The following is a 24,088-nucleotide window of genomic DNA, read 5'->3' as shown; positions in this document are numbered from 1 at the left end:
TATACAGCATATATGTTACATTGCCAACTAGAAACTATTAAAAGTTCAAAAAATACATGCCACATATTCTTCATCTAGCCTTAACATTTCATTCTCCTATCTTTCTCCCACTTTAAATAATCCTAAGGAAACTTCTAGGAAACACTGTTTCATTTCTGTACTATGAAAACCCTACATTACACTGCACTTTTGGCCACATGACAGATAACCCACCCACCCCACCCCACCCCTGACACACACACACACACATACTGGAGTCCACACTGATGTAAGCATTTTGGTTCGAGTAGTGCTTTAGTACTTTTGGAGGATTTTCACACCTGAATACATGTTTAAACTTTAAAATTGCTGCAGGAAGCTATTGTTAGCCTATGATGTTAGCCTATATATGATGACAACACCCTGTTGTCATCATATATATGAGGAGAAATTTACAGTTCTGAGAAATTAAGTCCTAGACCAAGTACTTAGTAAATGTTGGCAGGGACTAAAATTCACATCTTCCAGCCTCGAGTCTCATGCTCTTTCTGGTACTCTGAAGCCTTTGACAGGGGAAGGGATGCTGAAGATAACCCTGAACAGCACTGACCAGTGAGAACAATGTCACAGAGCCAGAGAGTCACGTTGCTAAAATCCTATGGCTTCAGAAAAGGATGGAATCTGCTGAATTTTGTTTTACTCTTCACAGAGTTGCTTCTTTTTCCCCCCTATTTTTTCGTTGGTGCATTATAGTTGTATATAACACTGAGATTCACTATATGTCTGTACATACACACAATATAACAATATAATTTAGCCAATTTGTTACTCCACAGCACCTCCTTCCACTCCACCTCCCACCACTGAGTTCCTTTCCTCCACTGATCTCCCTTTGACTTTCATGAGATTCCCCTTCCTCTTTCTTTTTCTTTCTCCTCTCTAGCTTCCACACATGAGAGAAAACATAGGACCCTTGACCTTCTGAGTTTGACTTATTTCACTTAACGTAATGGGAGGACCAATATTTTCATATGCCATAGAATTCTCAAATGAGAATATACATACTATGGATCCACTTCAGCCTGAAGTTCTAACATTTTACCACCTAGAAAAACTCAATGAGTGCCAGGTGCAATGGTGTACACCTGTAATCCCAGCAACTCCGGAGGCTGAGACAGGAGGATCACAAGTTCAAAGCCAGCCTCAGCAAAGGTGAGGCACTTAGCAACTCAGTGAGACCCTAAATAAAATACAAAATAGGGATGGGGATGTGACTCAGTGGTTGAGTGTCCCTGAGTTCAATCCCCAGTACCCAAAACAAGCAAACAAAAAATCTTCATGCTGGGGGTGGGGCAGGGGTGTGTTCCCAGGTCAAGTAAATAGAAAAATTCAACTAATTAAAGCTGTACTGTTTTCAACATAAATACTACTTCAGCTCTCCCTATTTCCTTTTTTCCCCAGTAAAATTTTTTTTCAAAGCCAAAAGGAGCCAATTAAAGTTCCTATTACAATGAAATAGAATTCTGTTGGTTCAGCAACAGAATACAGAGCAAAAAGGAATTTTATTCCTGCCCTTCCAGAAGTATATATAGGTACATACGAAAAACACTGTGCACTTGGGTACACCTGTGGGGGTGTCTATGTGAATGGATGTGGAGAGGAAGACAGGAATCATCGAAGATTTGAGTTCACATATTCACCACAAATAAATTATTGATGGCATACTCAAAAGACATTTTCCATTACCTGGAGGAATTTTATTTTCCTTTTTTTTCCCCCCCTTCATTCTTGAATCACTATTATCTTACAGGAAGACGGGGTGTGCTCACTAAGGCCTTTCATTTCGCCTTTCCTAGAGATTTACGAAGAAAGACTTAACAATCCCAATCAGAACATTACAAAAGTTCAAGAGGAAAATAATCTATAGCTATGACTGCTAACACACCCCACCCCTGCTGCAAGAGAACTTGCTTTTAAAAATGAGAAGGAAGGAAAGGAGCATGGGAGAGAGAGGAAGAGGTGAGCAGGAGAGGAGAGAAGGAAGAAGGGAAAGAGGGAGAGGGAGAGAGAGAGAAAGTGAGAAGGGAAACAGCAGTTTCACTTATCCCATCCATGCACCTAGCAGCCGCTTTTATTGTTACTTATTTATTCCCTCCCTTTTTGAGCCAGATCCTTTTTTCTCATTTAGTCCGACAGAGATTGTCCTCCTGGAGTGACCTTTTATTCTTTCCCTTTCCTTCACCCCTCCAGGCTATTGCCCTCGTGCCAGTAACTAGATAACACACTCTATCAAAGATTTTTTTAAAAAATCATTGGGAAGGCACTAGGGCTGATAGTGGCATCAATCCTAGCCTGACACAGGCTGGGGTCAACCATTTATCTCCTCCATAGCCTGTGGTTACTGCAGCGGCCATCTTGACTAGCCACATCTTAACAACCTTGTGCAGATGTTGCCTCTCCAAGCACTGATAATATCTGCTCCTGAGTCCTTTTGCTTTCCTTGTTTGGCATATTTCTTTGTTTCATTCCTGTGGACATGTTTTCATAGTAACTCAGGGTAGAAATGAGCGAAGCCCCTCCCATCTTTCAGAGATTTCCCATATTCCAGAGCCAGGCAAACAGTTATGGGCTATAAAAAGAATCTTCCTTTTTATAAAAAAAAAAAAAAAGTCAAAATAAAATAGAAACTCTATTGTTACTTAGTAAATACAGGGATGTTCTTGAAGTTAAAGTGAACTCACATAGCCTGGCTTTTAGTTCACTAGATGTGATATTGTTATCTAAATATTTCTTTTGATTTAACTCAAATTTATTTTCTCTCCTACCCCACCTTTTCCCACATCGTGCTGTTCATTCACTATCATTCTTAGTAACTTATTCAGCAGGCCACATTATGGGTAAGAGAAGGTGTAATGTTAGGCAGACTGCATTTCAAACTCCCAGCTCCAAAATAAGAAGTTATCAGGGCCTTGAGACTTTGAAGCATTCGTTTCCCTATCTGTAAAATGGAGCTACCAACATCTAATCCAGAGTACTGCAAAAATAATGTAGAAAACAACACTTATATGCCATATGCATGTTACATACAAATGTTCAATGTATTGGAGCTACTATCTGTTGCCTTAAAATTGGAGCTACTATCTGTTGCCTTAAAGTTAATGAATACCTACTTAGGCGATGGAATTCAATAGGGTACCAGCTATAAACTATCCTGGATACAAAAAGATCTTCTGCTATCACTTGATAAAATGATCTTCTGCTATGCTACTGTTATAACTTTACTTATTGGATCTCTAAGAAACCTGTTTTAAAATTCAAATATACCACAGAGGTTTTAAACCTTATGAATTTAAATTTTAAAAATGAGCAGAATGAAAGAGAGAAACATAAAATAAAGACAATGAAAGGGGATTATAGAAAAACTTCAATTACATATATATTTTGCTCTGACTTTTTATCTAAATCACAGATGCATCATGTTCTATAAATTCAAATAAATATTTTACTATGAGATCCCCAAGTCAAAATTTGTCCTTATCCTTAAAATTTTCCTTAACAGATTCCCCTTCACAAAGTAAAAATCCTATAAAATTGTTCATATTTAAATGTCTTTTTAAAAAGTAAATAAATCAGCTGTTGAAGGTGGGTGATGGTGTGTAGAGTTCATTATGCTATTCTCTCTATTTTTTATATTTCAAATTGTCCATTTAAAAAGTTAAACAATGGGCTGGGAATATAACTCCATAGTATAGTGCAGGCACAGGGGCCTGGATTTCATCCCTAGCACCACAAACATACATGCATGCATACATACATAATTTTAAAGTAAAAATTAATAAAAATAATCCCCAACAAGCATATTGCCTTAAATAGGCCCACTGTGACCTACCTCTACTTGTATTACTTGTGATAGCTCTGAAAAGAAAGTTTCCCCAAGAAAGAACAAAAAATCTTTAAAATTGTCTTAATGATGGGTTTTATGGATAAATACATAGTCATAGACATAGACTATGATTCCCATCATTGCTAGCATTAAACTTATGATTTTTCCAAATTTCAATGTACAGAGAATATCTTTTAATTATTTCAGCAAATTATACTTCTTTAATCAATGCCCATAGATATCTCCACACTCTCCATCTTGCAGGTTACAGGGTAAAGATGCGAGGGAAGACTTTAACAATTCACAACACAGCTAACTAACATTCTTAACCAGGAACAAAGCAACTCTATGCTGAAATTGTGAAAGGAGGGGTTTTTGTTTGTTTATTTGTTTGTTTGTTTGTTTTGTCTTTTTCTCTTTCTATGGTCTCTGGTTAAATTTTCTACTCTAAGCATGTATTTTTTTTAATAAGATGTGAAGGTGGTTTTAAATTTTTTTTTCTTGTATATTAAACCACTGAAGTAATATTGTGAAGAAGCCAAAGTGTTAGGAGGAGGGAAGTTGGAATTATGGGGCAATATGTTGACAACCATCTGAATATCACAAAATGTCTTTATCTTCCACAGAAGCATCTCTCATCCCTTCCTTACAAGAAGCATTGTCTCATTTCCCTCAAAATTAAAAAAAATGCAAACTTAAACCAAGCATCCTGGAACTACAGATCTGCTCACCCATTCCTTCACTAAAATTACAGTGAGGGAACTTACAAGGCTCTCCCTATACTGCAAAATAAAGAATTTCTACTAAATATTACACTATCAAGACTTATTAAAAGAGTTCAAGAAGATACCCTGAAAATCACCTGTGTGAAGTTCACCTGCATCTCTGCAACCTGCAGAAAGCTCCAGATAGAAAATGGTGAAGCTATTCCAATTTTGGACATCAAAATGTCTTCCCTTAAAGTAGGAAAGATTTCTGAGTAAAACCACTCTGGAAATAATTTAATTATTTTGATCAGAGTATGGTACAGTTTTTTTTCCCTCAACGTCTACAGAGTCAGTAAGTTTCACAGTAAAACTGATTTCAATGTAGGCAACATTTTTGTTTGTTTGTTTTTTAGATGGGGTCCTTCTATGTCACCCAGGCTGGTCTCAAATTCATGGGATCAGGTTTTCCTCCAGTTTCAGTCTCTCAAGCAGATGGAACTATAGATGCACATGAGGACAAATTTTAATTATGTTTATTCAGGTATTCATTCAACAAAACTTTGTCTGCTATTATAGTAGTTACAGAGAAGAAATATATTATATATATATATATATATATATATATATATATATATATATATATATAATATTTTTTTTTCCTGATATCTCATTATGCACCAGAGGTGGAAGTGGACAGGTACAGCAGGTACAGAACACTCGAACTATATATATATATATATATATATATATATATATATATATATATATATATATATATATATCTCCCCACCAACACTCTCTCTCTCTCTCTCTCTCTCTCTCTCTCTCTCACACACACACACACACACACACACACACACACACTTCCACTTAAACAACTGTTACAACAGAAGGGTAGAGGAGGCAGAAATTCTTACCAGAAGAGTCCAGAAAACAGTGGGAGGACAATGCCCCCAAACAGGCAGGCGCTGGCAGGAACTGTAGTGATGCACACCAGACCCATGCTCACAGCTGTGACTGGCATTCAGAAGGCAAATTTTAATATATTCACACTTTCCCACTACCCAGTGTTCTACTTCCACAAATTTGTATTGTAATTTTGTTTATTTATCTTGGGTGATGTTTACAAAAGAGAATGGGTTTTTATTTTCCTTTTTTGAATTTTTTTTTCTAAAGAAAATCAGCAGTAGTGGTATAGGCTCTAGAATTATTCAATCTCAGGTTGATACTTAGCAGCTGTGTATCCTGAAACAAGATGCCCAACCATCTCTGATCAGTTAACAATCTGTAAAATGCAGATGGGAAGAGTAATTATTTCACAGCTTTCTTTTGAGGATTAAGTGAGTAGCTCAAATAAAGTACATCACACAATTCTGATAAGAGATCAGCATGCAATTAATACTACTTCTTTCTATTGTGGTTAGTAGCAGCAGTACTTTTTACAATAAAATGCAGAATATACTTCTGTCATTGGCATCACACCTGGTATTGAATATCCTATTGTGTTTTTCCTTCTATTTTCCTCAATCTTCCCCAAACAGCAATTATATATTTGGTTGTTTCATTTTAATGTTTGAACACCATCGATTTATCCAAGTTATGAGTTATGTGTGCAGAAGAGATGTAGCAAGAGGATGCAGAATCATCTTGTGGCCTGGGGGCCTCTGGATTACAGGGTGTGATGTGAAGATGACTTTGAATGCAGGAACGGTTCTTCCTATTGCCACACAGTGTCCTTGTTAAAAAGCCACCAGTACAGGAAAGTTTGAGAGCAATTTTACCAAGAGTCTTGTGTTCTCAAGACCCCCCTTGGATGGGGCACTGAAGACTTCAATGAGAAGCTGGGAGACTCTGACTATGGCCCAAATTTCATGCCCCAGAATTTGTGGCAGAATGAGGCTTTCTTCCAGGAGCAGCGCAGTATTAGCGTATCAGAAATATTAATAAATTCCTATCTCAAATGTGCAGAAAACTCACACAAAGAGAGAAGCAAGCTCATCTCTGGCTACCCATTCCAGCTCTGGTTTAAGAAGGTACAACCTCCAGTACCACTGGTTCAAGGGTCCTGGTTCAAACCTTCAGTCCCTGTCCCCATTAAAATGTAAAACCAGAGTCAACCCATCACGGAGTGGCACCAGAGGATTGCAATTTCATCCAGCATGATTTTTATTAGCCTTGCAATTTCTTAATGGGCTCCCCTGAGGGCTGGCTGGTAGAATCCTGCACTACCAGTCTGGATTTGCTACAGGCAGTGTAATAAACATGGCATCTGCCCCGTGACAATTGTCATCACATCCGACCAGGGTGCAGAAGGCAGAGCTAAAGGTTAACAAAACCACTGCTCAGGTGGCAGAGAGGTGACTGGGGCGAAGGCTGGAAATTGTAATCTGAAGGCGAAAACTGCTCACTGGATCTGTGGTTCTTCCAGCCTGGCCAGAGCTCTCAGGAGCTAAGCAAGCAGCTCACCGCCTCCTGCAATCAGCATCTTTTACACATCTCATCAGTGTCACTGTTCCTGACGTCTCATTATGCACCAGAGGTGGAAGTGGACAGGTATGGAACACTCGAACTTTTACTTTTCTTATTATTTCCATGGAGCACCATGAAGCTGGGAGTTAATTAAGTCCTGTGGGACAGACAATCAGTGTCTTTTTTGCTAGGTTAAATTATATTATATACAGATGCAAAAAAGAGAGAGAGGAAAAAAAAAAACCCTCAGCTCTTTCCTAGTTAATAGAGTAAGTTAGAAAAGTGATGATTCCTAACTGGAAGCTGAAGTTGATAGCTCCTTAGCATACAAGGTGTCTAATGAAGTCATATGACAAAACCACCAGGGACCGTCTTCCTCAGAGTATCTCTAAGCTCTTTTAAAAACACTTTTAAAGAACTCCTTGCCTCCACTGTGAGAGAAAGTCAATACTAGAATATAGGGAGGAAAATTCACTCAACGGTGCTGGAGCATAAACCTCTTTTGGAATTCTAAAATTCAAGACAGGAGGAGAAACTTTCGGAAGCAGACCATGAAAGTGAAAAGACACCTACAAAGGACCTATTCCAAAATTTCCCACAATGTTTAACAGAAAGCCAATCAGTGTTGCACAGAAGAAAAATCAGTAAGATTCTTTATGATCAAATAAGTACAGGAAAGACTAGGTTGAATAGTGTAAAACTACCTTCCTTCCTGGAGAACTCTCCAAGCTTTTAATGTGTTATTGGCCATGGTGACTTGCAGAGTGGAACTGAGTCCGCAGGATTTCTCAGTCTCGCTTGACCACAGAATGATTATCTTCTAACAGGACATCCTACATTACTAATTGACTAATTGCCTACAGTATTTGCATCAGCAAATGTGGACAAGTCCAATTCCTCTCTGTATATGGGGGCAGGCTCAGGTTTTCCTGAAGCCTTGCCTATAATCACCCAGGCAAAGGAAACCCAAGCCTGGGAGGGAGGACTCAGATGGCCTGCTCTCAGCTCTCTGCCCCACTGTCTCTCTGGGTATCTCAGCAGGAATCTCAAGCACCTTGTGCTTATGTTGTTCCTAATTGAGAAAGTCGCTAGGGATTCCTCCACACGGCAACCTCCAAGACACTCATGCTCCCTCTGTCCCTGACACTTGAAGAAGACCCTGTCTCCCTGATGTTCTCACTGTGACTGGCAGCAGAGCCCTTCATGTACCAGCACCTGAGTGCAAGAGAACAGCTCTACCTGTGTAAGGACTAGTCTGGCCTGGGGCTGCCATTCAATAAGACTAGCATTCTGACTCTATTATGGGCTGAAAGGGACACTCTATGAGGCAAAGTGATGGCTACAAAACTTATTAAGCCCCCATGTGGCCTGCATTTCCTTATGGATTAAGTCTACACTCCTGAGTTTAGCACTCAAGACCACACAAGATGTTTTTTTTCCTACCTTTGTTCCCAATGACTCCTATCCTGACTGCTTTCTTTCAAATCTTACACTCCATGGCAAATATAATTACTTCTATATGAACTACTTTTCCCACCTCTAGGATTCTATACTTACCAGAATACCTTTGTTCCTCATTTCCTCTCATCCAAATCCTAATAATCCTTTTAGATCCAAGTTTCAATGCTACACTTAAGGAAGTCCCAGGTCATTTTTCCAGTTGGATGATTTCTTTGTCTTCAATGATTTTCCACATTGAAATACAAATACCTTTGTTATCACATTGAAACCCTTTGCATATCAAGTTTTTATATCCTTCCTACTGAAAATTGCATTCAACAAGGTAGGGGTTTTATCTTATTCCTCTAAAAAGTTACTACAATACTTCAAAGTTCAAAGGATTGGAATAGCTCTACCATTTTGGATTTTGAATGCATTGCTTTATCTAAGTCCCTCATAATTTCATAGCCTTAAATTATCTGTTGAAAAGTTTTTGAAAATCCCATAGAATGGCTAATATAATACAATTAGTCAATTAGTAATGTAGGATGTCCTGTTAGAAGATAACCATTCTGGGACACTCTGAGGCACCTGTAAATAATATCTAAAGATCTAAAATGATTATTTCACTTTCCTGCCACAGGAGAACCATGCCCCTCTGCTGGTCATATTGTTCCCTTTGTTCCATGTCTTAGTAAATTCATCAGGTAATGTCCTTCAAACTTATGTGAATGGGTATCAGGCAGAAACAGAAAAAAATACATTAGTTTCTGCTTGGCTGTGCATGTTTCTTCCCTCTGGGAAGGGAGAAAGCTAAATGGCAATGTTTTCAGGTGGCTGGTACTACAGCTGTGAACCCCAATAGTCAAGGCCTTTGTCTTTAAGATTAAACCACTGATGAGCCTTGGTCAGTTGACTTTGTCTACTGCAATCTGTATAAACAGGCATTCACTGTACACAGAGGCTGAGAGGATTAATTAATATTTGTGATGTGTTTGGGAAGACCATTATGGGAGGCAAACACTAGAACATGCCATTTCTTTCCTTAGATTGCTCTTTTCTTTATTATTAGAGAAGAGTTATCTTGCATAGAACCCCATTGGAAGCTGATATATCATAAAAACAACTACTGTCATTTCAAATAAGAAAGACACATATTACAAAAGAAACACAAAACTAATTTTGAGGTCCTATAGGTTTCTGGAAAAATGTGTTTTATGTGTTCATAATGCTTTCTTAGTTGCTTGTTTGTGTTTTAGTCCATTTTTTTTTCATTCCTGTGCCTGAAAGACTTAACAAGAACAATGCAGAGAAGGATGTATTTTGGCTCACAGTTTCAGAGGTTCAGACCATGGTTGGCTGATTCCACAGCTCTGGGCCTGGACTGAGGTAGAACAGATCATCATGGCAGAAGGATGTGGTGGAGGAACTAAGCTCAGGACATGTCACCAGAAAGCAGAGAATGTACTCTGCTCCCCAGGGACAAGATATAAACTCCAAAGGCACACACACCCCCAGTGACATACCTGCTCTAGACACAACTTACCTACCTACAGTTACCACCAAGTTCACATAAGTGAGTTAAGTATTGATTATGTTATAATTCTCACAATCTAATCATACCACCTCTGAATGTTCTTGCATTATCTCACACATGAGCTTTTGGGGGATACCTCATATCTAAGCCATAGTAGCTTGTTAAAAGCAAACTCTCCCAATGAATTCTACAAGAGGTTTACCAAATTCTTTCCTTTTCACTCAGCTGACTCCTTTATAAATTACAGGAACATTGTTTTAACCTCTATCAAAATCCCATACAATGGCATGCCTTAAGTTCTCAAAAAGGAGCAGTGAGGAGGACCAGAGGAAGAGGCCCTCTTGTAGATGTGTAGAGACAAAAGCTAGACCATTGTGCTAAGCATTAGCTCACTTCCCAATTGCCTCTCTCCAGCTCCCCACTCATCAATAGCCTCAAGATTTTCCCAGGCATCATTGCTCCCAGGTTCTTACCCAAAGGTTTGAGGTGGGATTAGCTCTATTCTAAGGTCCACTCATTAGTTGAAACCCATCAACAAAGCCCTTGCCCTGAGCATAGGGCAGTGTGGTCAACTTGATTTGGACCTAGGTGTCACTAGGAGACATTTGAAAGTTGGAGTCTAAGAAAGAAACTTCCTCCTTCTGAGACTCTGCCTTAAAAGACCTTTTCATTCCTATATGATGTGAACAGGAAAGCAAGCTCCCCTGGGGGCTACTGGCAAACCACCTTGTGAGCACACAGAAACATGCCCAGGTTGAGTCTGACACTGTGAAAGGCAGGGTAGAGCCCTGAGCTGCCACACCACACCATTCCTAGGACTCTGAGCTTTCCTGTCCTGGGAGCCTGTTCAATCTCCTCACCATGTAAGCTCATTTGAGCTATTTCTGCCTATGGTTGAAGTATCCATAACAATATTTTTATCATAATTATTAACACATATCAATTGTACAAATTAGAAGGATTTATTGACCTTTTTATACCCTTCTGCCCTCTCTTTTCTCCTGTCTTCTCCTCTCCCCAGTAAAAAGATTTTTAAACAGCAAAATTTAAAGAGAGAAATGAGAAAGCATGAGTAATTAAAAATATCTATAAATAGATTATAAAGCCCTATGGATATGAAGGTGGACCATAGAAATAGACACAAGCTTGATTTGAACAAATTTTCTTGATGCATAATATTCACAAGTATTCCTTTTTTAAAAATTTTTTAAGATATAGATGGATACAACACCTTTATTTCATTTATTTAAATCTATGTGGTACTGAGGATCGAACCCAGTGCCTCACACATGCCAGGTGAGCACTGTACCACTGAGCCACAACCCCAGCCCATTCACAAGTATTTCTTAGGAAGAAATAAACAGAGACTTACCATGGGCAGAAATGCTACGAAGAGCCATGTCTTCCCCATGAACTCCCACTTTCAACAACACTGCAAAAGAAGTGTCTTTTACAGTGTCTCGGCACTGTAAAAGTCCACAGAGGATCTTCAGGGCATAGGGACCAAAGCACCAATGAAAGGGGAGCAGAGGGAGAATCCAAAGGATGGGAAGAAACTAAATGTCATCAAACATCCAGTTGTTTTTCCCCCCCCACTAAATCCACATAAGTCCATAATTTTTGCCTAATGTTTTTGTTTTATAGTCTATCTTGTCATATTTGCCAGCAAGATTGTAAATCAGGTTATATGTCCATGTGGACTCATTAAAAAAAAAAAAAAAACATTTAAAGACACCATGTGGAACACAGTGGGTCAGCCTCAAGACCACAGAGTCACTTGTGAAAGATGTATATCTGGTCAAGACTGACTATTGTCAAGATTGTATGTAGCAACAAAGAATCCCATATCTTCAATGGCACAATGCAACAAAATTTTATTTTATTTTTATTTGTTCTAATTAGTTATCATGCTAAGCAAAGTAATTGGACTCCAAAAAAACCAAAGGTCAAATATTTTCTCTGATAAGTGGATGCTGATCCATAATGGGGGGTGGGGGCAAGGGAAAAATTTTATTTTTCTTCATACAATATCCACAAGTTTGTTTCTTATTCTCACAATGTCCACTACAAACGTGTGCAAATCCCTGAAACAGAACGTATATGTTGACATATATTCAGTCCACAGTCAGAGCTAGTCACCCTGGCAAATGAAAAGAGCTTAAGCCCCAGAGATACAATGCTTCTATCCACATTCTAAGCAAGTCACACAGCACCATCAAATTTCAAAAGCCTGGGCAAGTACAGTACTTCCTTGTTCTCAAAACAGAGGAGACCAGATCCTGGAGATGGAAAAACAGATGGAAAAACTGAGAGTTGCCACACATTCTCTTAGGTGAAAAAGAGGAGTATGGAAAATTAGTTAAATACTCATTGATTTGAGGAAGTTGCCAGCATTATAGCTGGAAGCAAGAAAACATCACAGTGATTCCTTCTGTGTTTTTTTTTCTGCATCTCCCTTTAGTGATCATCATACCTTAAAAAGGCCAGATGTTCTCTTAGAAAACCTATAGGATCCAGGCACACCTTTCTTGTTTTTTGTTGTTATTCTTGTTTTTTTTAAAAAAGACATATATGAACTCTTAAGAGCAATTTATTTCCTCATTAAATGACCACTTCTACACATTTCTTTCCTTCCTCCCTTAGCCAGGACCCATTTCCTTCTTTCTAATGTAACTGAAATAATCTTTTATAGTATATTTTATGGAAAAGATTCCCTCATCCACAAATTCTTCCTCTCAATTGCATTTGTGCTAGCTCCATAAAGAAAGGTAACCAGAGAGTCACTTGTGCCTTGGGGAAACCCAAGTTCTCCAAATTTATTGATTGTTTATCATTTATTTATTGCTGGGGTCACACATTCCTCAATACCCCTGTACAAACCAACCATCGGCCCACTTTAGCTGAGATTAACAAAAGGGCCAGAAGAGATCTTGACTGATCCTCCTGCCACTGGCGGAAGTAATCTGTGAAAACATCAGAAGGACTATAGCTAAATAAGCCTTCAGTGGAGTAAGGCACATGCACCCTCCATTGAGGTTAGTGTAATTACCTCAGAGCTGGAATGTACCAGTAGGAAAAGGAGCAGAACACGCAAAAATCATACAGAAAAGCTTATGCCTGGAATAACAATTTTATAGCATCAATGGCAAGTTAACATACACTTATAGAAATGATAATACCATTTAAATAATCTCTGAGTAAAGCTATTATCAGAAACCAGCTCAATAATTTTAATTCCACTCAACACCCCTGCTTCTTCTGATTCTCCTTCTCTTCTCCTCTAAAGTAATCTCCTAAGAGACAGGAGTTCTTTCTTTCTGAGCTGATTTTTAATTTGATGGAGTCAGTTTCCATAACACTTTCAATATTTGAAGAGCCAAATTCTCCTTCATCCAAAATGAAATGTCCTTCCTCTTTTACTCTTACCCAAATTTCTTCACCAACCAGTCTCCAGCTGCTCTGCAGCTATCTGTCAAACCTTCCTATAGTTCTCCATAAAGTTATACATTTTAAAAGCAGTTACCACGGCTTTTTAAAGAAAGAACACACTTCAGCACAGTGGTACTCACAGCAAGGTCCTTGGAAAGGAAGATCTATGGTTGAAACAACAAGATTTAAGGAGAAACCACTAAGAAGACACTGATAATCTCCAAATTTACTGCCTTTTGTATGTCAAGACTACTATGATTATTTCCTCTTGAAAATAGGCATGCTACATACATGAGGTGCAAAACTAACATTTAATTACTTTTGACAAAAAAGAAGAGATTAAAATGTCTAGTAAGGAACCACATATCCAAACACTAACAAAACTCACATCATTCCTTCAACACAAATCCACATGCACATGTACCATCACCATAATATCACCACCACATCACACACCGAACAGAAAGACATCTACTTTCTGAAACCCACTCAACTCCTATCTGAGACCCTTTGTACCTGGGAAGGGTCCTACTCATAGCTGAGTGTTTTAAACTTTCTATCAAGCCTCAGAAGTTGTGATTTACTATAATGTCCTTAGACTATGTACCTGTGAAAAAGTTTTTCTCTCACATGAAAAATTAAGTGTGCTGATAATGTAACACATTCACATATTATAGTTTGCACAAGCTGTTATGAAGTCTTACATATAATTTTTCTATGACACAGATCTGGGAATTAAGATGTGAGATTAAAAAAAATTGTTACCCAGTCATTTAATGAATCGACTAATAAATTAATTTGAATACTTCAGGTTCTTCATTCCCCAAGCCTTATCTCCTCTGAAGGATCCAAAGAACCCTCATAGGGGCCTTTCTAACATCCAAAGCAGTTTTCATAGCATTCATTCCTATCTGCAAGATAGCTAAAATTTCATATTTTGAAAGGCTTATTATACTCCCACAGTCAAACCCAAAAATGAAGTCATGTATTTCTGCATAGTATCAAGTTTCACTGAGAACATTCCACACAGTATTTATCTAGACCAAGATGCCTTCAATTTATGAAGCTGTACTTTAGAAGGAAATTGTCATGTCATGTCCCTGGGGGACTGCCCACTTCCTGTCATTAATAAGGTCATTTTCATAGAATTCATAAAACTCACTGTTTTCCACTGAGGTCATAAGAGTGACTTTAAGGTAAATATTAAGCATAGTTTACCTATGATGATTCAACTCCTGTATAGTGATGTAATTATTCACTGACATAATAGTAATCAGAAATGATAAGGACTCTTTTGCCAAAATATGATGAATGACTATTGAAACCACAGTCTCATTCACTATGAACATATGATAGGAACAGGCTGATGTCATGAATTCAGTCAATACATAGAGAGACACAGTTAACTCGTTCAGCTGAATTAAAGACAATATTCAGATTAAATATTACCTGAATGTCCTCTTTCTTTTTTTAAAAAGGGCAAGGTCTTAGATTCAAGCAAGTGGCAAAACCGCTTTCACACAACAAGCTCTGGTTACGACACCACCAGGAAAAACTTGGACATAAATTATGACAACCGTAACCTTGTAAAACAATATGCAGAGCACTTACAAATTTATGATCTCTCTCAATTGTAGAATTTAACAAACAATTGTAGGATTTAACAAACAATGATGTCTGGCACATTCTGAGAATTACCTATGGATGAGACACTATGCTAATTCTCTCTATTTGTTATTTAATTGCTACTACACTATGAGATAGAATTAACAGATACAGGGAAATTAAGAAAATTTGCCCAAAATTACATAACAAATAGAAGAATGAGCCTCAAATAAATCTAGGCTTATCCTAGAGCCCACATTCATAATTACTATATCATAATGCCTCTGATGGACTTAGATTCCTCCAGCTATAACAGGTGGTATGTTCTGCTTTCTACTCCAAAAAGTGGCCATGGGATAGTACCAATCAATCTAAAAGTGAAGTGAGTTGCCACAGTCACAGACAGGGACAGTGCTAGAATCAGAAGCCAGGTGCCAGCAGTCCCACTTACTGTGTGTCCCATTTGTCTCTGCTGCCTGCCTAATTATCCTAAGGAGGTAGGTAAAGCCCTTTCAGATGTGAAATGTCAACCTTCTCGACTGTTCTCCTCCTGCAGTAGAAAATTGTCATATATTAGGACCCCCATTTCACAGAGAAAATACAGGCACGAGGAACTCAGTAAGGTTCCTTGGAGTCAGTTGGGAAACTGTCAAGTCCCTATAGCTTGTATCCCTGATCTAACGACTAGCTCAGCTCTGCTTTCCAAAACACCCCTGTCTGAGGCACAAAAAACCTTAAAGATACACAACTGAATGAAAGCAAGAAGGATAAAGGGAGAGGAAAAAGGAAAAGAAGTGGGGTGGTGGAAGCGAAGAAAAACCAAAAGGAAATTAAAAGAAATAAAAGAAAAGTAAATAAAATTTAAGAGAAAAAAAATGTTTCTGGATTTCAGTAACAGGAGAAGCAAAATTGATTAGGGAATGAAAAGTATTTTCAAGTTAGTTTCTAAATAGGTACACACATTATAAAGAAAAGGTAAATTTTGTTACTTCACCGGATTGCATGACTTTTCTAGAAGACTCTCCTTAAACAAAAATTAGGGATTAAATTAAGCAACGTGGCTTTATTTTTTATCGGTGTCCAGTACAAATATATGTCTTCATCCATTCATTTGCCAAAGAGAGGTCAAGGAAGAATTCTACATGAACCCCAACCTCAGACTAGTGCCTCGCTGGCAGTTAAGATAGTTAAATGAATAAATGCATTTTAAATGTATAAGAAGACAAATTCCACAAGATGAATATGATAAAGTACTAAGGAATTTCACAAGAGAAAAATTCTTCAATTTTAAGGAAATAAAAATATTCCCAAGGAAAAAAGCATTAAAGAACACAAATGAATTTTGAAACATAAATACTTTAAAAAAAATTATGGTGATTTAACCAGCCAAACATTATAGCTGTCTAACAGCTATTCTGTAGTCACCAGAAGAATGGACAAGTGACCCATGGAGACTTGATCTTGTCAAATCAATAACACTCTAAAAGACCACAGCTTTATTCAAAATATTTTTAACTCAAGAAAACTCTCTCCACCATCAATGATAGCAAGCTTGGGCATGAGGAAGCTGCTGCCTAACCATAATACCTACTTGCATCCTTCCTTTCCTATCCTATTTGTGATCTAACTCAGTTATCTGTATTTCCTTGCCACTGAAAATATGGCCTTTCTGTGGTCTCAACTCAATGCTGTGATGTTAAATGAGGTCTCTGTACCCTAATTGATCCTCACTTGAACTTTTCCAAGTACTATATTGTCAAGTACTTTAAAATTTTTATTCACTTCAAGCATCTTGGTAGCTATTCTCTGCTGAACATCACAGAATTGCACTCACTATGATTGCTTAAATATTGGGCCAAAGTCTCAAAGGACTCCCATGCAGATTCCTAGAACTCCTATTCTGCAGACCTCCTTCCTCCTCTCTATCAACCTGCCCTGCAAATCCCATCAACATCAGCCAGCCTGGACTCCAATCTCTGAATGATCCCTCCAATGAGACTATTTCACTCTGTCTGGATTCTGTTTCCCTGTGCTGGGTTTTGAACAATGCTCATAGATAGAAAGTCACTGTCCTTGTGTATTTCCATTCTCCAAGGATCTCAGCTTTGTGCTGTCAGTTATGCAACATCTGAAATACACTTTGACTAGTTTTCTAGTTGTGAATGGCATGTGGGTAAGCCTGAAAATCATTACACTCTCCTAGCCCAAACCAGAAATCTGTCTATTCAAATGTCATAGCAACACACTAAAAATCTAAGTAGATGATCAATCTAAGTAGGACTTCAGGAAGCTTTCAAATGCCGGCATCTGTGAGCAGTTATTCTGGTTTAATCTCTCTAGAGTAATATTTGATCTCCTTCCTGGGAGGAGTAGAATTTGATTTGCCAGGATTCTGGAGTTGGGTGGAGGACAGAATTTAGAGGGATGAGTAGGCCGACTTCTCCTTAAAGAGAAAGCAGACCTTTCATTCACCTCCAGATTTCAGTTACACTTCCCATCACCACTCTCCCCTGTGTGTGTGTGTTTTTCTGGGCCCTGGACAATTACGTGCAACTCACGAGTGCCCTACATGTGCACCATGCACCTCACACTGTCCTAGAGTTTTAGTACCTTCTGCCCTGATTCCTCTTCTGCTTCCCTGAAAACCTACCTGCACTGCACATCATAATATAATACTTCAATGGAGCTCACTGGACTGACCCACCTGAAGATGATGGGACAGAGCCCTCACTCCCACAGGGAAAAAGCATGGCACAGGCACCTGCCAAATTGAAGGCAGTGGGAGAGGTAACAGCCCAGAGGGAATCTGGGCATAGGTAAGTCTGGGTGACATTCTACACCATAGCTTTCTATAGAAATCACATTATATATTCGCATATTGAGTGCTCTAAAAAAAAGTCCTTTAGTGGGAAAATAAACACACACACACACACACACACACACACACACGCGCGCACACACACATAAATATTTTACACCCAACTTTCCAAATGTATTTGTTTTTGGAACCCTTTTATTGCTTACGTATCTATTCTATTAATGTCCCCATATTCTCACATAGGAAATCCTTGAACTTGGAAGTGGGAACCTGGGTTTTAGACCTCATTAATCATCTGCCAGTGGTGGTCTTCCCCAGGCCTAAGCCAAGATAAGGCAACCAAGCATTCTAGCAAAGGTGGCATGTTGTTCCCAAGCCAAAGCAGGAAAATCAGACATTCAGAGATAGGGTAACCATGTATTGCATAGTGATGAGTTGTTCCCAGGCCCAGTAGGGTTTCCACATACCCCAATAAGAGTTCCATATTATCCCAACACAATTATTAATTGTCATCCTTGCACTCTCAAAAGCTTTCTGATTTGGGTGATAAGTCAATTTTGTGTTCAGTTAGTTATAAACCCTCTATTTATAGGTTTCATTATATTCCAATCCTGAAGCAAACTAAACTACCCTACCAGAGAGCAAAATCTAGAATGAATAATTTCTCTATTGCCTTTTGCTTTCTGGGCCCTGGACAATTACAGGCACAGTTAGCTATAGTTGTTTCCCAACTCCACCGTGTTGATCCAGTCAGCATGATAGGGATGGTGCTTGAGACCTTAGTTGCATTCTTTAGGACTCCACTGGTGCTAACGTAGGTCTTAAACTCTGATGATTTTGCTGTAAATCCCTGCTATTGCTCCCCTCATACTACTTGATAGGACTCTGCTCCCAAAAGAGTGTTTAAGAGTGTGACATTATCTTCAACACTTGAGTGCAATGCTGATCATGTCTTGAAGCTACAGCAGTGGCACCTACCTCACAGTGGCACCTACTTGCTCTTTGCCCCTCTGAAGTTTCCCACACAGGCTCTAATCTAGTAGGTTCTGACAAATATGCTCCTCCCCAGCATCGGTTCCTGAAGATTAAATGGCTCACTTCACCACAATGACTTATGGCTGCATGGGTTATGATGCCAAATAATGAGCTATGTGACCTTTACCAAGGTCTCTTTTAAATCTTAATTCATCTTTGAAATGAGACGGCTGGTCTGGATGGTGCCCAATGTTTCATCCTACTATGGTAAACTGACTTAAGATACTGTCTTTCAAACCTCACCTACTTCCATGTGTGCCCTCACTTCCCAATATCCCTTAATAATAGAAGCATCTTTCTGTCTTACTTTCTTGTCTGCTTCAGAGCATGGCAGAGGCTCTTGAACATGGTTAAAACTCAGTAGATAGGGATGGGGTTGTGGCCCAGTTGTAGGATGCTTGCCTACCATGTGTGAGGCATTGGGTTCAATTCTCAGCACCATAAAAATAAATAAATAAATAAATAAATAAATAAATAAATAAATAAATAAATAAATAAAATTAAGTCATTGTGTCCATCTACAACTAAAAATATTTTTAAAACCTCAATACCTATGTGTTGCATAAATATTTTAAAACAAGTGAGGCATGTAACCTTCAAAAAGTCTCTAAATTCAACTTTTAGATAATGAAAAGCTAAATAAGATCTTAGAAGTTAAATGATTGGCCCAGGTAGCAAGAATTACAGAGAAGCAACTCTCTATCATTTTTCTGGCATGACTACTAGTAAACTAGCATTGCTAACAATAGCTAATACTGGACATTCACTATGTGTGAGCCTCAGAACAACCCTATTAGGTGACTATTATTGCTATCTACTTTACAGATGAGAAATGGAGGCACGGAAGCGGTAAGTAACTTGCCTAAAGTCCCCCAGGTAGAAAGTGATGTATTCAAACCTGAATGTTCTAGTTTTGAAGCGCACAGATTTAACCACTGTGCTAACCTGTCTCTCCCTTCCTTTTACCAGCATTTGCTTACGTGAGCATCCCAACAACACTAAGCGATTGTGTATCCAGACAGGAATTGAAGCCCAGAGAGGATTAACAGTTGCTCACTATCCCACAGCAGTTCCATCTCACTTTGAAATGTCAGTTAGAGCTGTCTGCTAAGAAAGAGGCACAGAGTGAAAGGGAGACTGCAATGGGAAGGCAGTGGTTCTGGAAATGAAGAATTCACATCAACAGTGAATTGAAAGGAAGGGGCATTTGAGGAGGACACAAAGAAGCAGGAAGTGACAACCTTGGACAATCATTGAAAGGGGGGTAAAGGGAGGGAGAAGATTAGGAAGTGATAGAAGAAACAGAGAAGCCCCAGAGTGGTGGAAAGACAACAGAGAGCAGTTTAGGAAGGACAGGGAAAAAAATATTTGCAATTATATACCTTGTCAGCACCTGTGCAAAAGTTATACAAAAACATATACTATGAACCAGGAAGTATAGTTTCGGATTTGGACGGTTTGACTCAAACAGCACTCTTGAGTGAATCTGGAACAGCGTGTGGCACATAATAGGCACTTAATAAACGTTTGTTCCAAATAAGAGAGACAGAGAGGAAAAATCTAAAAACTGCTTTCATAAAGAGAAAGGCACCTGGGGGAGAAGGTGCTCAATAAATATTATTTTTTGTCTGTGTACAGTGAGAAGCCTGGGGAGTTGTAAAAGATTATCTGATCCATTTCCAAAGAGCTCTTAGCCTCTGATTTCAATTCTCGCAAATTCCTTGGGGAGGCTGTGAATCTTTCACGGGGGACTTAAAGACACATTCTTAGAACAGCCACTTGAAGGGAGTGGTGTGGGTGATTTCAAAACAAATGTATTGAGGTAGAGATGCTGGGCCAGTGGCCCTGCAATCCTTCCACACAATCCCCACCAAGGTAGACATTCGCACTCTGTTCCCCACGGAACAGACAGAAACAGGACAGTCCAGGGACTCACTGTCCCACCACAGTGAGGAGGGCTGAGTGACTTGGAAGCCTTCCAGAAGGGCCTGGTTAAATGTTAGGCCATTTATTTTATGAAGAAATATGCACGCAGAAATCAGGACAAAATGCTGGGAGATTATCTGTTCAGAATTTGCTTTAAAAGAGCCCAGGCATCATTCATTTATTTTTGAGAAAATATATGATTAACCATAGTTAACTATGAATTCAGATGTTGTGCATTAGACCAGCTCCTCAAAGTTTGAGAGCATTTAATATTATATATCGCTGCCATTTGGACTAAATTGTTTTTTTAATGTACACAATATTACAAATTTAATTTGAGCTGTTTGAATCAGTCTGTAAAAAAGATTTGATTATACCTGAGTGTTCTGGCCCCAGCTTTTCCGTATCTCAGTAATCTTGGCGGTAATTGGCTGATTAGGCGTCTCACACTCCATCTCTGCCTCAGTTTCCATGGTAATGTTACAGGAGCTATTATAGATGAGAACTTCATCTCTTTCCACTTTAGGGCTGAAACGAGAGGGGAGGTTAAATGGGGTGTCATCAATCTTAATGAAATGCAATTATTTTTACTCTTATTAATCATTGCAAGCCATTAGCTTGTGGCAACTACAGGCCACCATTTGTCAAATTTTGCAAATTTCTGTAATTTTGTTTCCATTCTTTTATTGTTTATTTGTTTTTCCTTTATCTGCTCACCCTGCAATGAAAATGCACATGGTAAATATCTTTCACTGAAGCCTTTCTTCTTTTCCCAATCTATCGGGAACATCAGTAAAAGCTTCTCCAAACCCAACTTAACAAAAAAAAAAAATAATCGCAGACAATACTTCCAGTTCCAAAATGGAAACTAATGTTGGACAGAGGTTTTTTTAATTATTATTTTTCCTTTTCCCCTTCCCTTTTCCTGATCTTACTCACACTTAGTGTTGGGGGAGTGAATTGCCTGATTCCCCCCAGGGCAGATGGAGAAATTGGAAAACCCACACAACTGGCTAACTGGTCCCTAATTCCAACTGTGAAAAAATGAGCTCATTTAGGCTTTCAATTCCCTCTCCCCAGCTGATGGCAATGAGGCTCTGTTGCTAGCAGTGGAACATTAACTTAGTAAATTAATTAAACTTACTTAACAGCCCAGACTAAGGAGATGCGATATATGTGCCAGTTATACTACCAGCCACTCACTTTAAAAGTCCCCTTGCTTTAAGGGGAGAAGCCAGACTAGATTTAAAATAAAAAACAGCAGTGTATGTAGCATTACAGAAAATATGCAGTTTAGAGGAGGTGAAAGCATGGATATTGCAGGATATCAGCCCCAACAGGTGTGATATTTATTCAAAAATAATCCTGGCTTTAGGCACTGTTGCAACTAACTCAAAGATTATTAGTAATAATAATGCATGATGTTTTATACTTTTCAGCAATTTCATATGTATGATCTCATTTCAGCCTGTAAATTAGGTGGAGGAATAAAAAATGTAACCCAAAGAGATCAGGGATTTGCATAAAGTCAACACAAAATTATGCCGCTCCCAAATTCAGAATCCAGGTGTCCTGCTTCCTTGGAGCAGCACTCTTGAATTTTCAGATGCTGATTGAACTTCAGTAGTGAAGATGGCAGAATCCAGGAAGGGTGGGGGAAAGGGCAAAAGGTCACTGACTGAGAAACTATAAATCATGTTGAACTGCAGCGTCTTTTTTCAAATCAATACTGAAATGGTTTCTCCCACAATTTGCTAGAAATAATGAGCAGTAGAACTATCACATCTCACCATTTACTCTTCTCTTCTTCATGCTAAAATATTGTGAGCCCCGTGCCACCAAGACAGGACTTTAACACCTACTGTCCTCTAGACCTATTGGGGGTTATATTGATATTTTAATACTATACCACCCAGAACAAAATGCAGGGTTTGGGCTGACCACTGAGGAACTGGTCTCCCTTTATCTGAGCTCTCCCACCTATAACACCTAACACTGTTTATTTTGTGTCCCCTTAAGCTTGCTGGAAGAGAGTAGTGAAGTCAAAGTCCCAGGGCTGCAATTGCCAGAGAATTTCCCCTTGCTGCATTTGTCAGTGGATTCTCGGAGAAGCCCAAGCATGTAAATGTTAGGCTTGGAAACAGGCCAGTTGCATTTGAATCCCATCTATATGGCCTTGAAGACATGACTCTGTGAGCTTTGGTTTTCACATTTATAAAATGAGGTTACTAATAACTCAGTTCCTATGTTATAGAGGTATTAAGGAATAAAAAAAAATGAAGTACACAAAATGATTAGCACAGAACATGGTACACAGTAAATATCCAACAAAGGTAACTGTTGTCACAATTTTTGTTGGTAGTGGAGGTGATGGTGTTATTGAAATATAAATATGAAAATTCACATTCCTTATTGCTTTATTTCACCTCATTGACTTAAACACATCGCTCCAATACTTTTTAAATTGGGAGACTAAAATCAACATAAAAATCCATTTAGTTGAATGCTCATTCAAGGGGTAGATGAAGCCATGGAATAAGTACACCATTTGCTCCTGGAGAGTCAGTCAAACTGCAAGATTCAGAAAGGAGAAGCAAAGTAACATAACTTCTAAATTAGAATGCAATTTCAATGTAATATTTAGGTAAATATGGCAATATGGTAGAATAGAATGCAAAACCAAAATAAACTTTTAAAACACCTGACTTCAAAGTAATTTGAGGTTAGTGTCAGGCCACTTAGGACTTTGCATAACTCTTTTTTGCTAATGGGGGTGGAAAGGTTGTTAGAATAGTTTGGAAAGTTCGCCCTCCATATACCTCATAAGTCACAAGTAGACCTATCCAAAAGGAAATGACATTGGCTTTTGACAGCCACATACTCTTTGTGAATTGGTTCCCAGACGAACTCTTTTACTTCTGAAGGCTCACAAACCATCTGATTAAACACTCCTCCTAGAATTGTGTCAGGGCTAATGTCAGGCTTAGTTGTCTGAATTTCCAGAATTCTCCCATTTTTCTTTTCTAGTTTGGAGACTATTTGCCCGTTACCTTTCCCCGTTACTGGGCTCCATTGGCAAAGGAGTGAGTAAAGTGGGCCAGGTCACACTGCCCTCCTTGTGAATACCTGTCAGCAACATGCAGTCTTCCCTGATCACATGTTTCCTGCTCTGATGAGAGTTCAGTCCCTTTCTGTTAGACTGTTTTATTCGTCCCTGATTACCTCACTGAAGATTGTATTTTTCTTTTAAAAGCCATTAC

General features: G+C 38.7%; 1 protein-coding gene across 1 annotated transcript in view; it reads right to left on the bottom strand.

Annotated features, from left to right (window-relative positions):
- Pkhd1 (PKHD1 ciliary IPT domain containing fibrocystin/polyductin) overlaps positions 1 to 24,088 on the bottom strand; it is a 429,388-nt gene that overhangs the window by 328,869 nt on the left and 76,431 nt on the right. Inside the window, exon 34 of the mRNA XM_076860094.2 lies at positions 21,206 to 21,356. Coding sequence (XP_076716209.2) covers positions 21,206 to 21,356 — 151 coding nt within the window. The remainder of the gene's footprint in view (positions 1 to 21,205; positions 21,357 to 24,088) is intronic.

This window comes from Callospermophilus lateralis, chromosome 6 (assembly GCF_048772815.1).
Source record: "Callospermophilus lateralis isolate mCalLat2 chromosome 6, mCalLat2.hap1, whole genome shotgun sequence".
Taxonomy (NCBI): domain Eukaryota; kingdom Metazoa; phylum Chordata; class Mammalia; order Rodentia; family Sciuridae; genus Callospermophilus; species Callospermophilus lateralis.
Note: the sequence above shows the minus strand (reverse complement) of the source record. Positions and strands in the feature narration are given on the sequence as shown.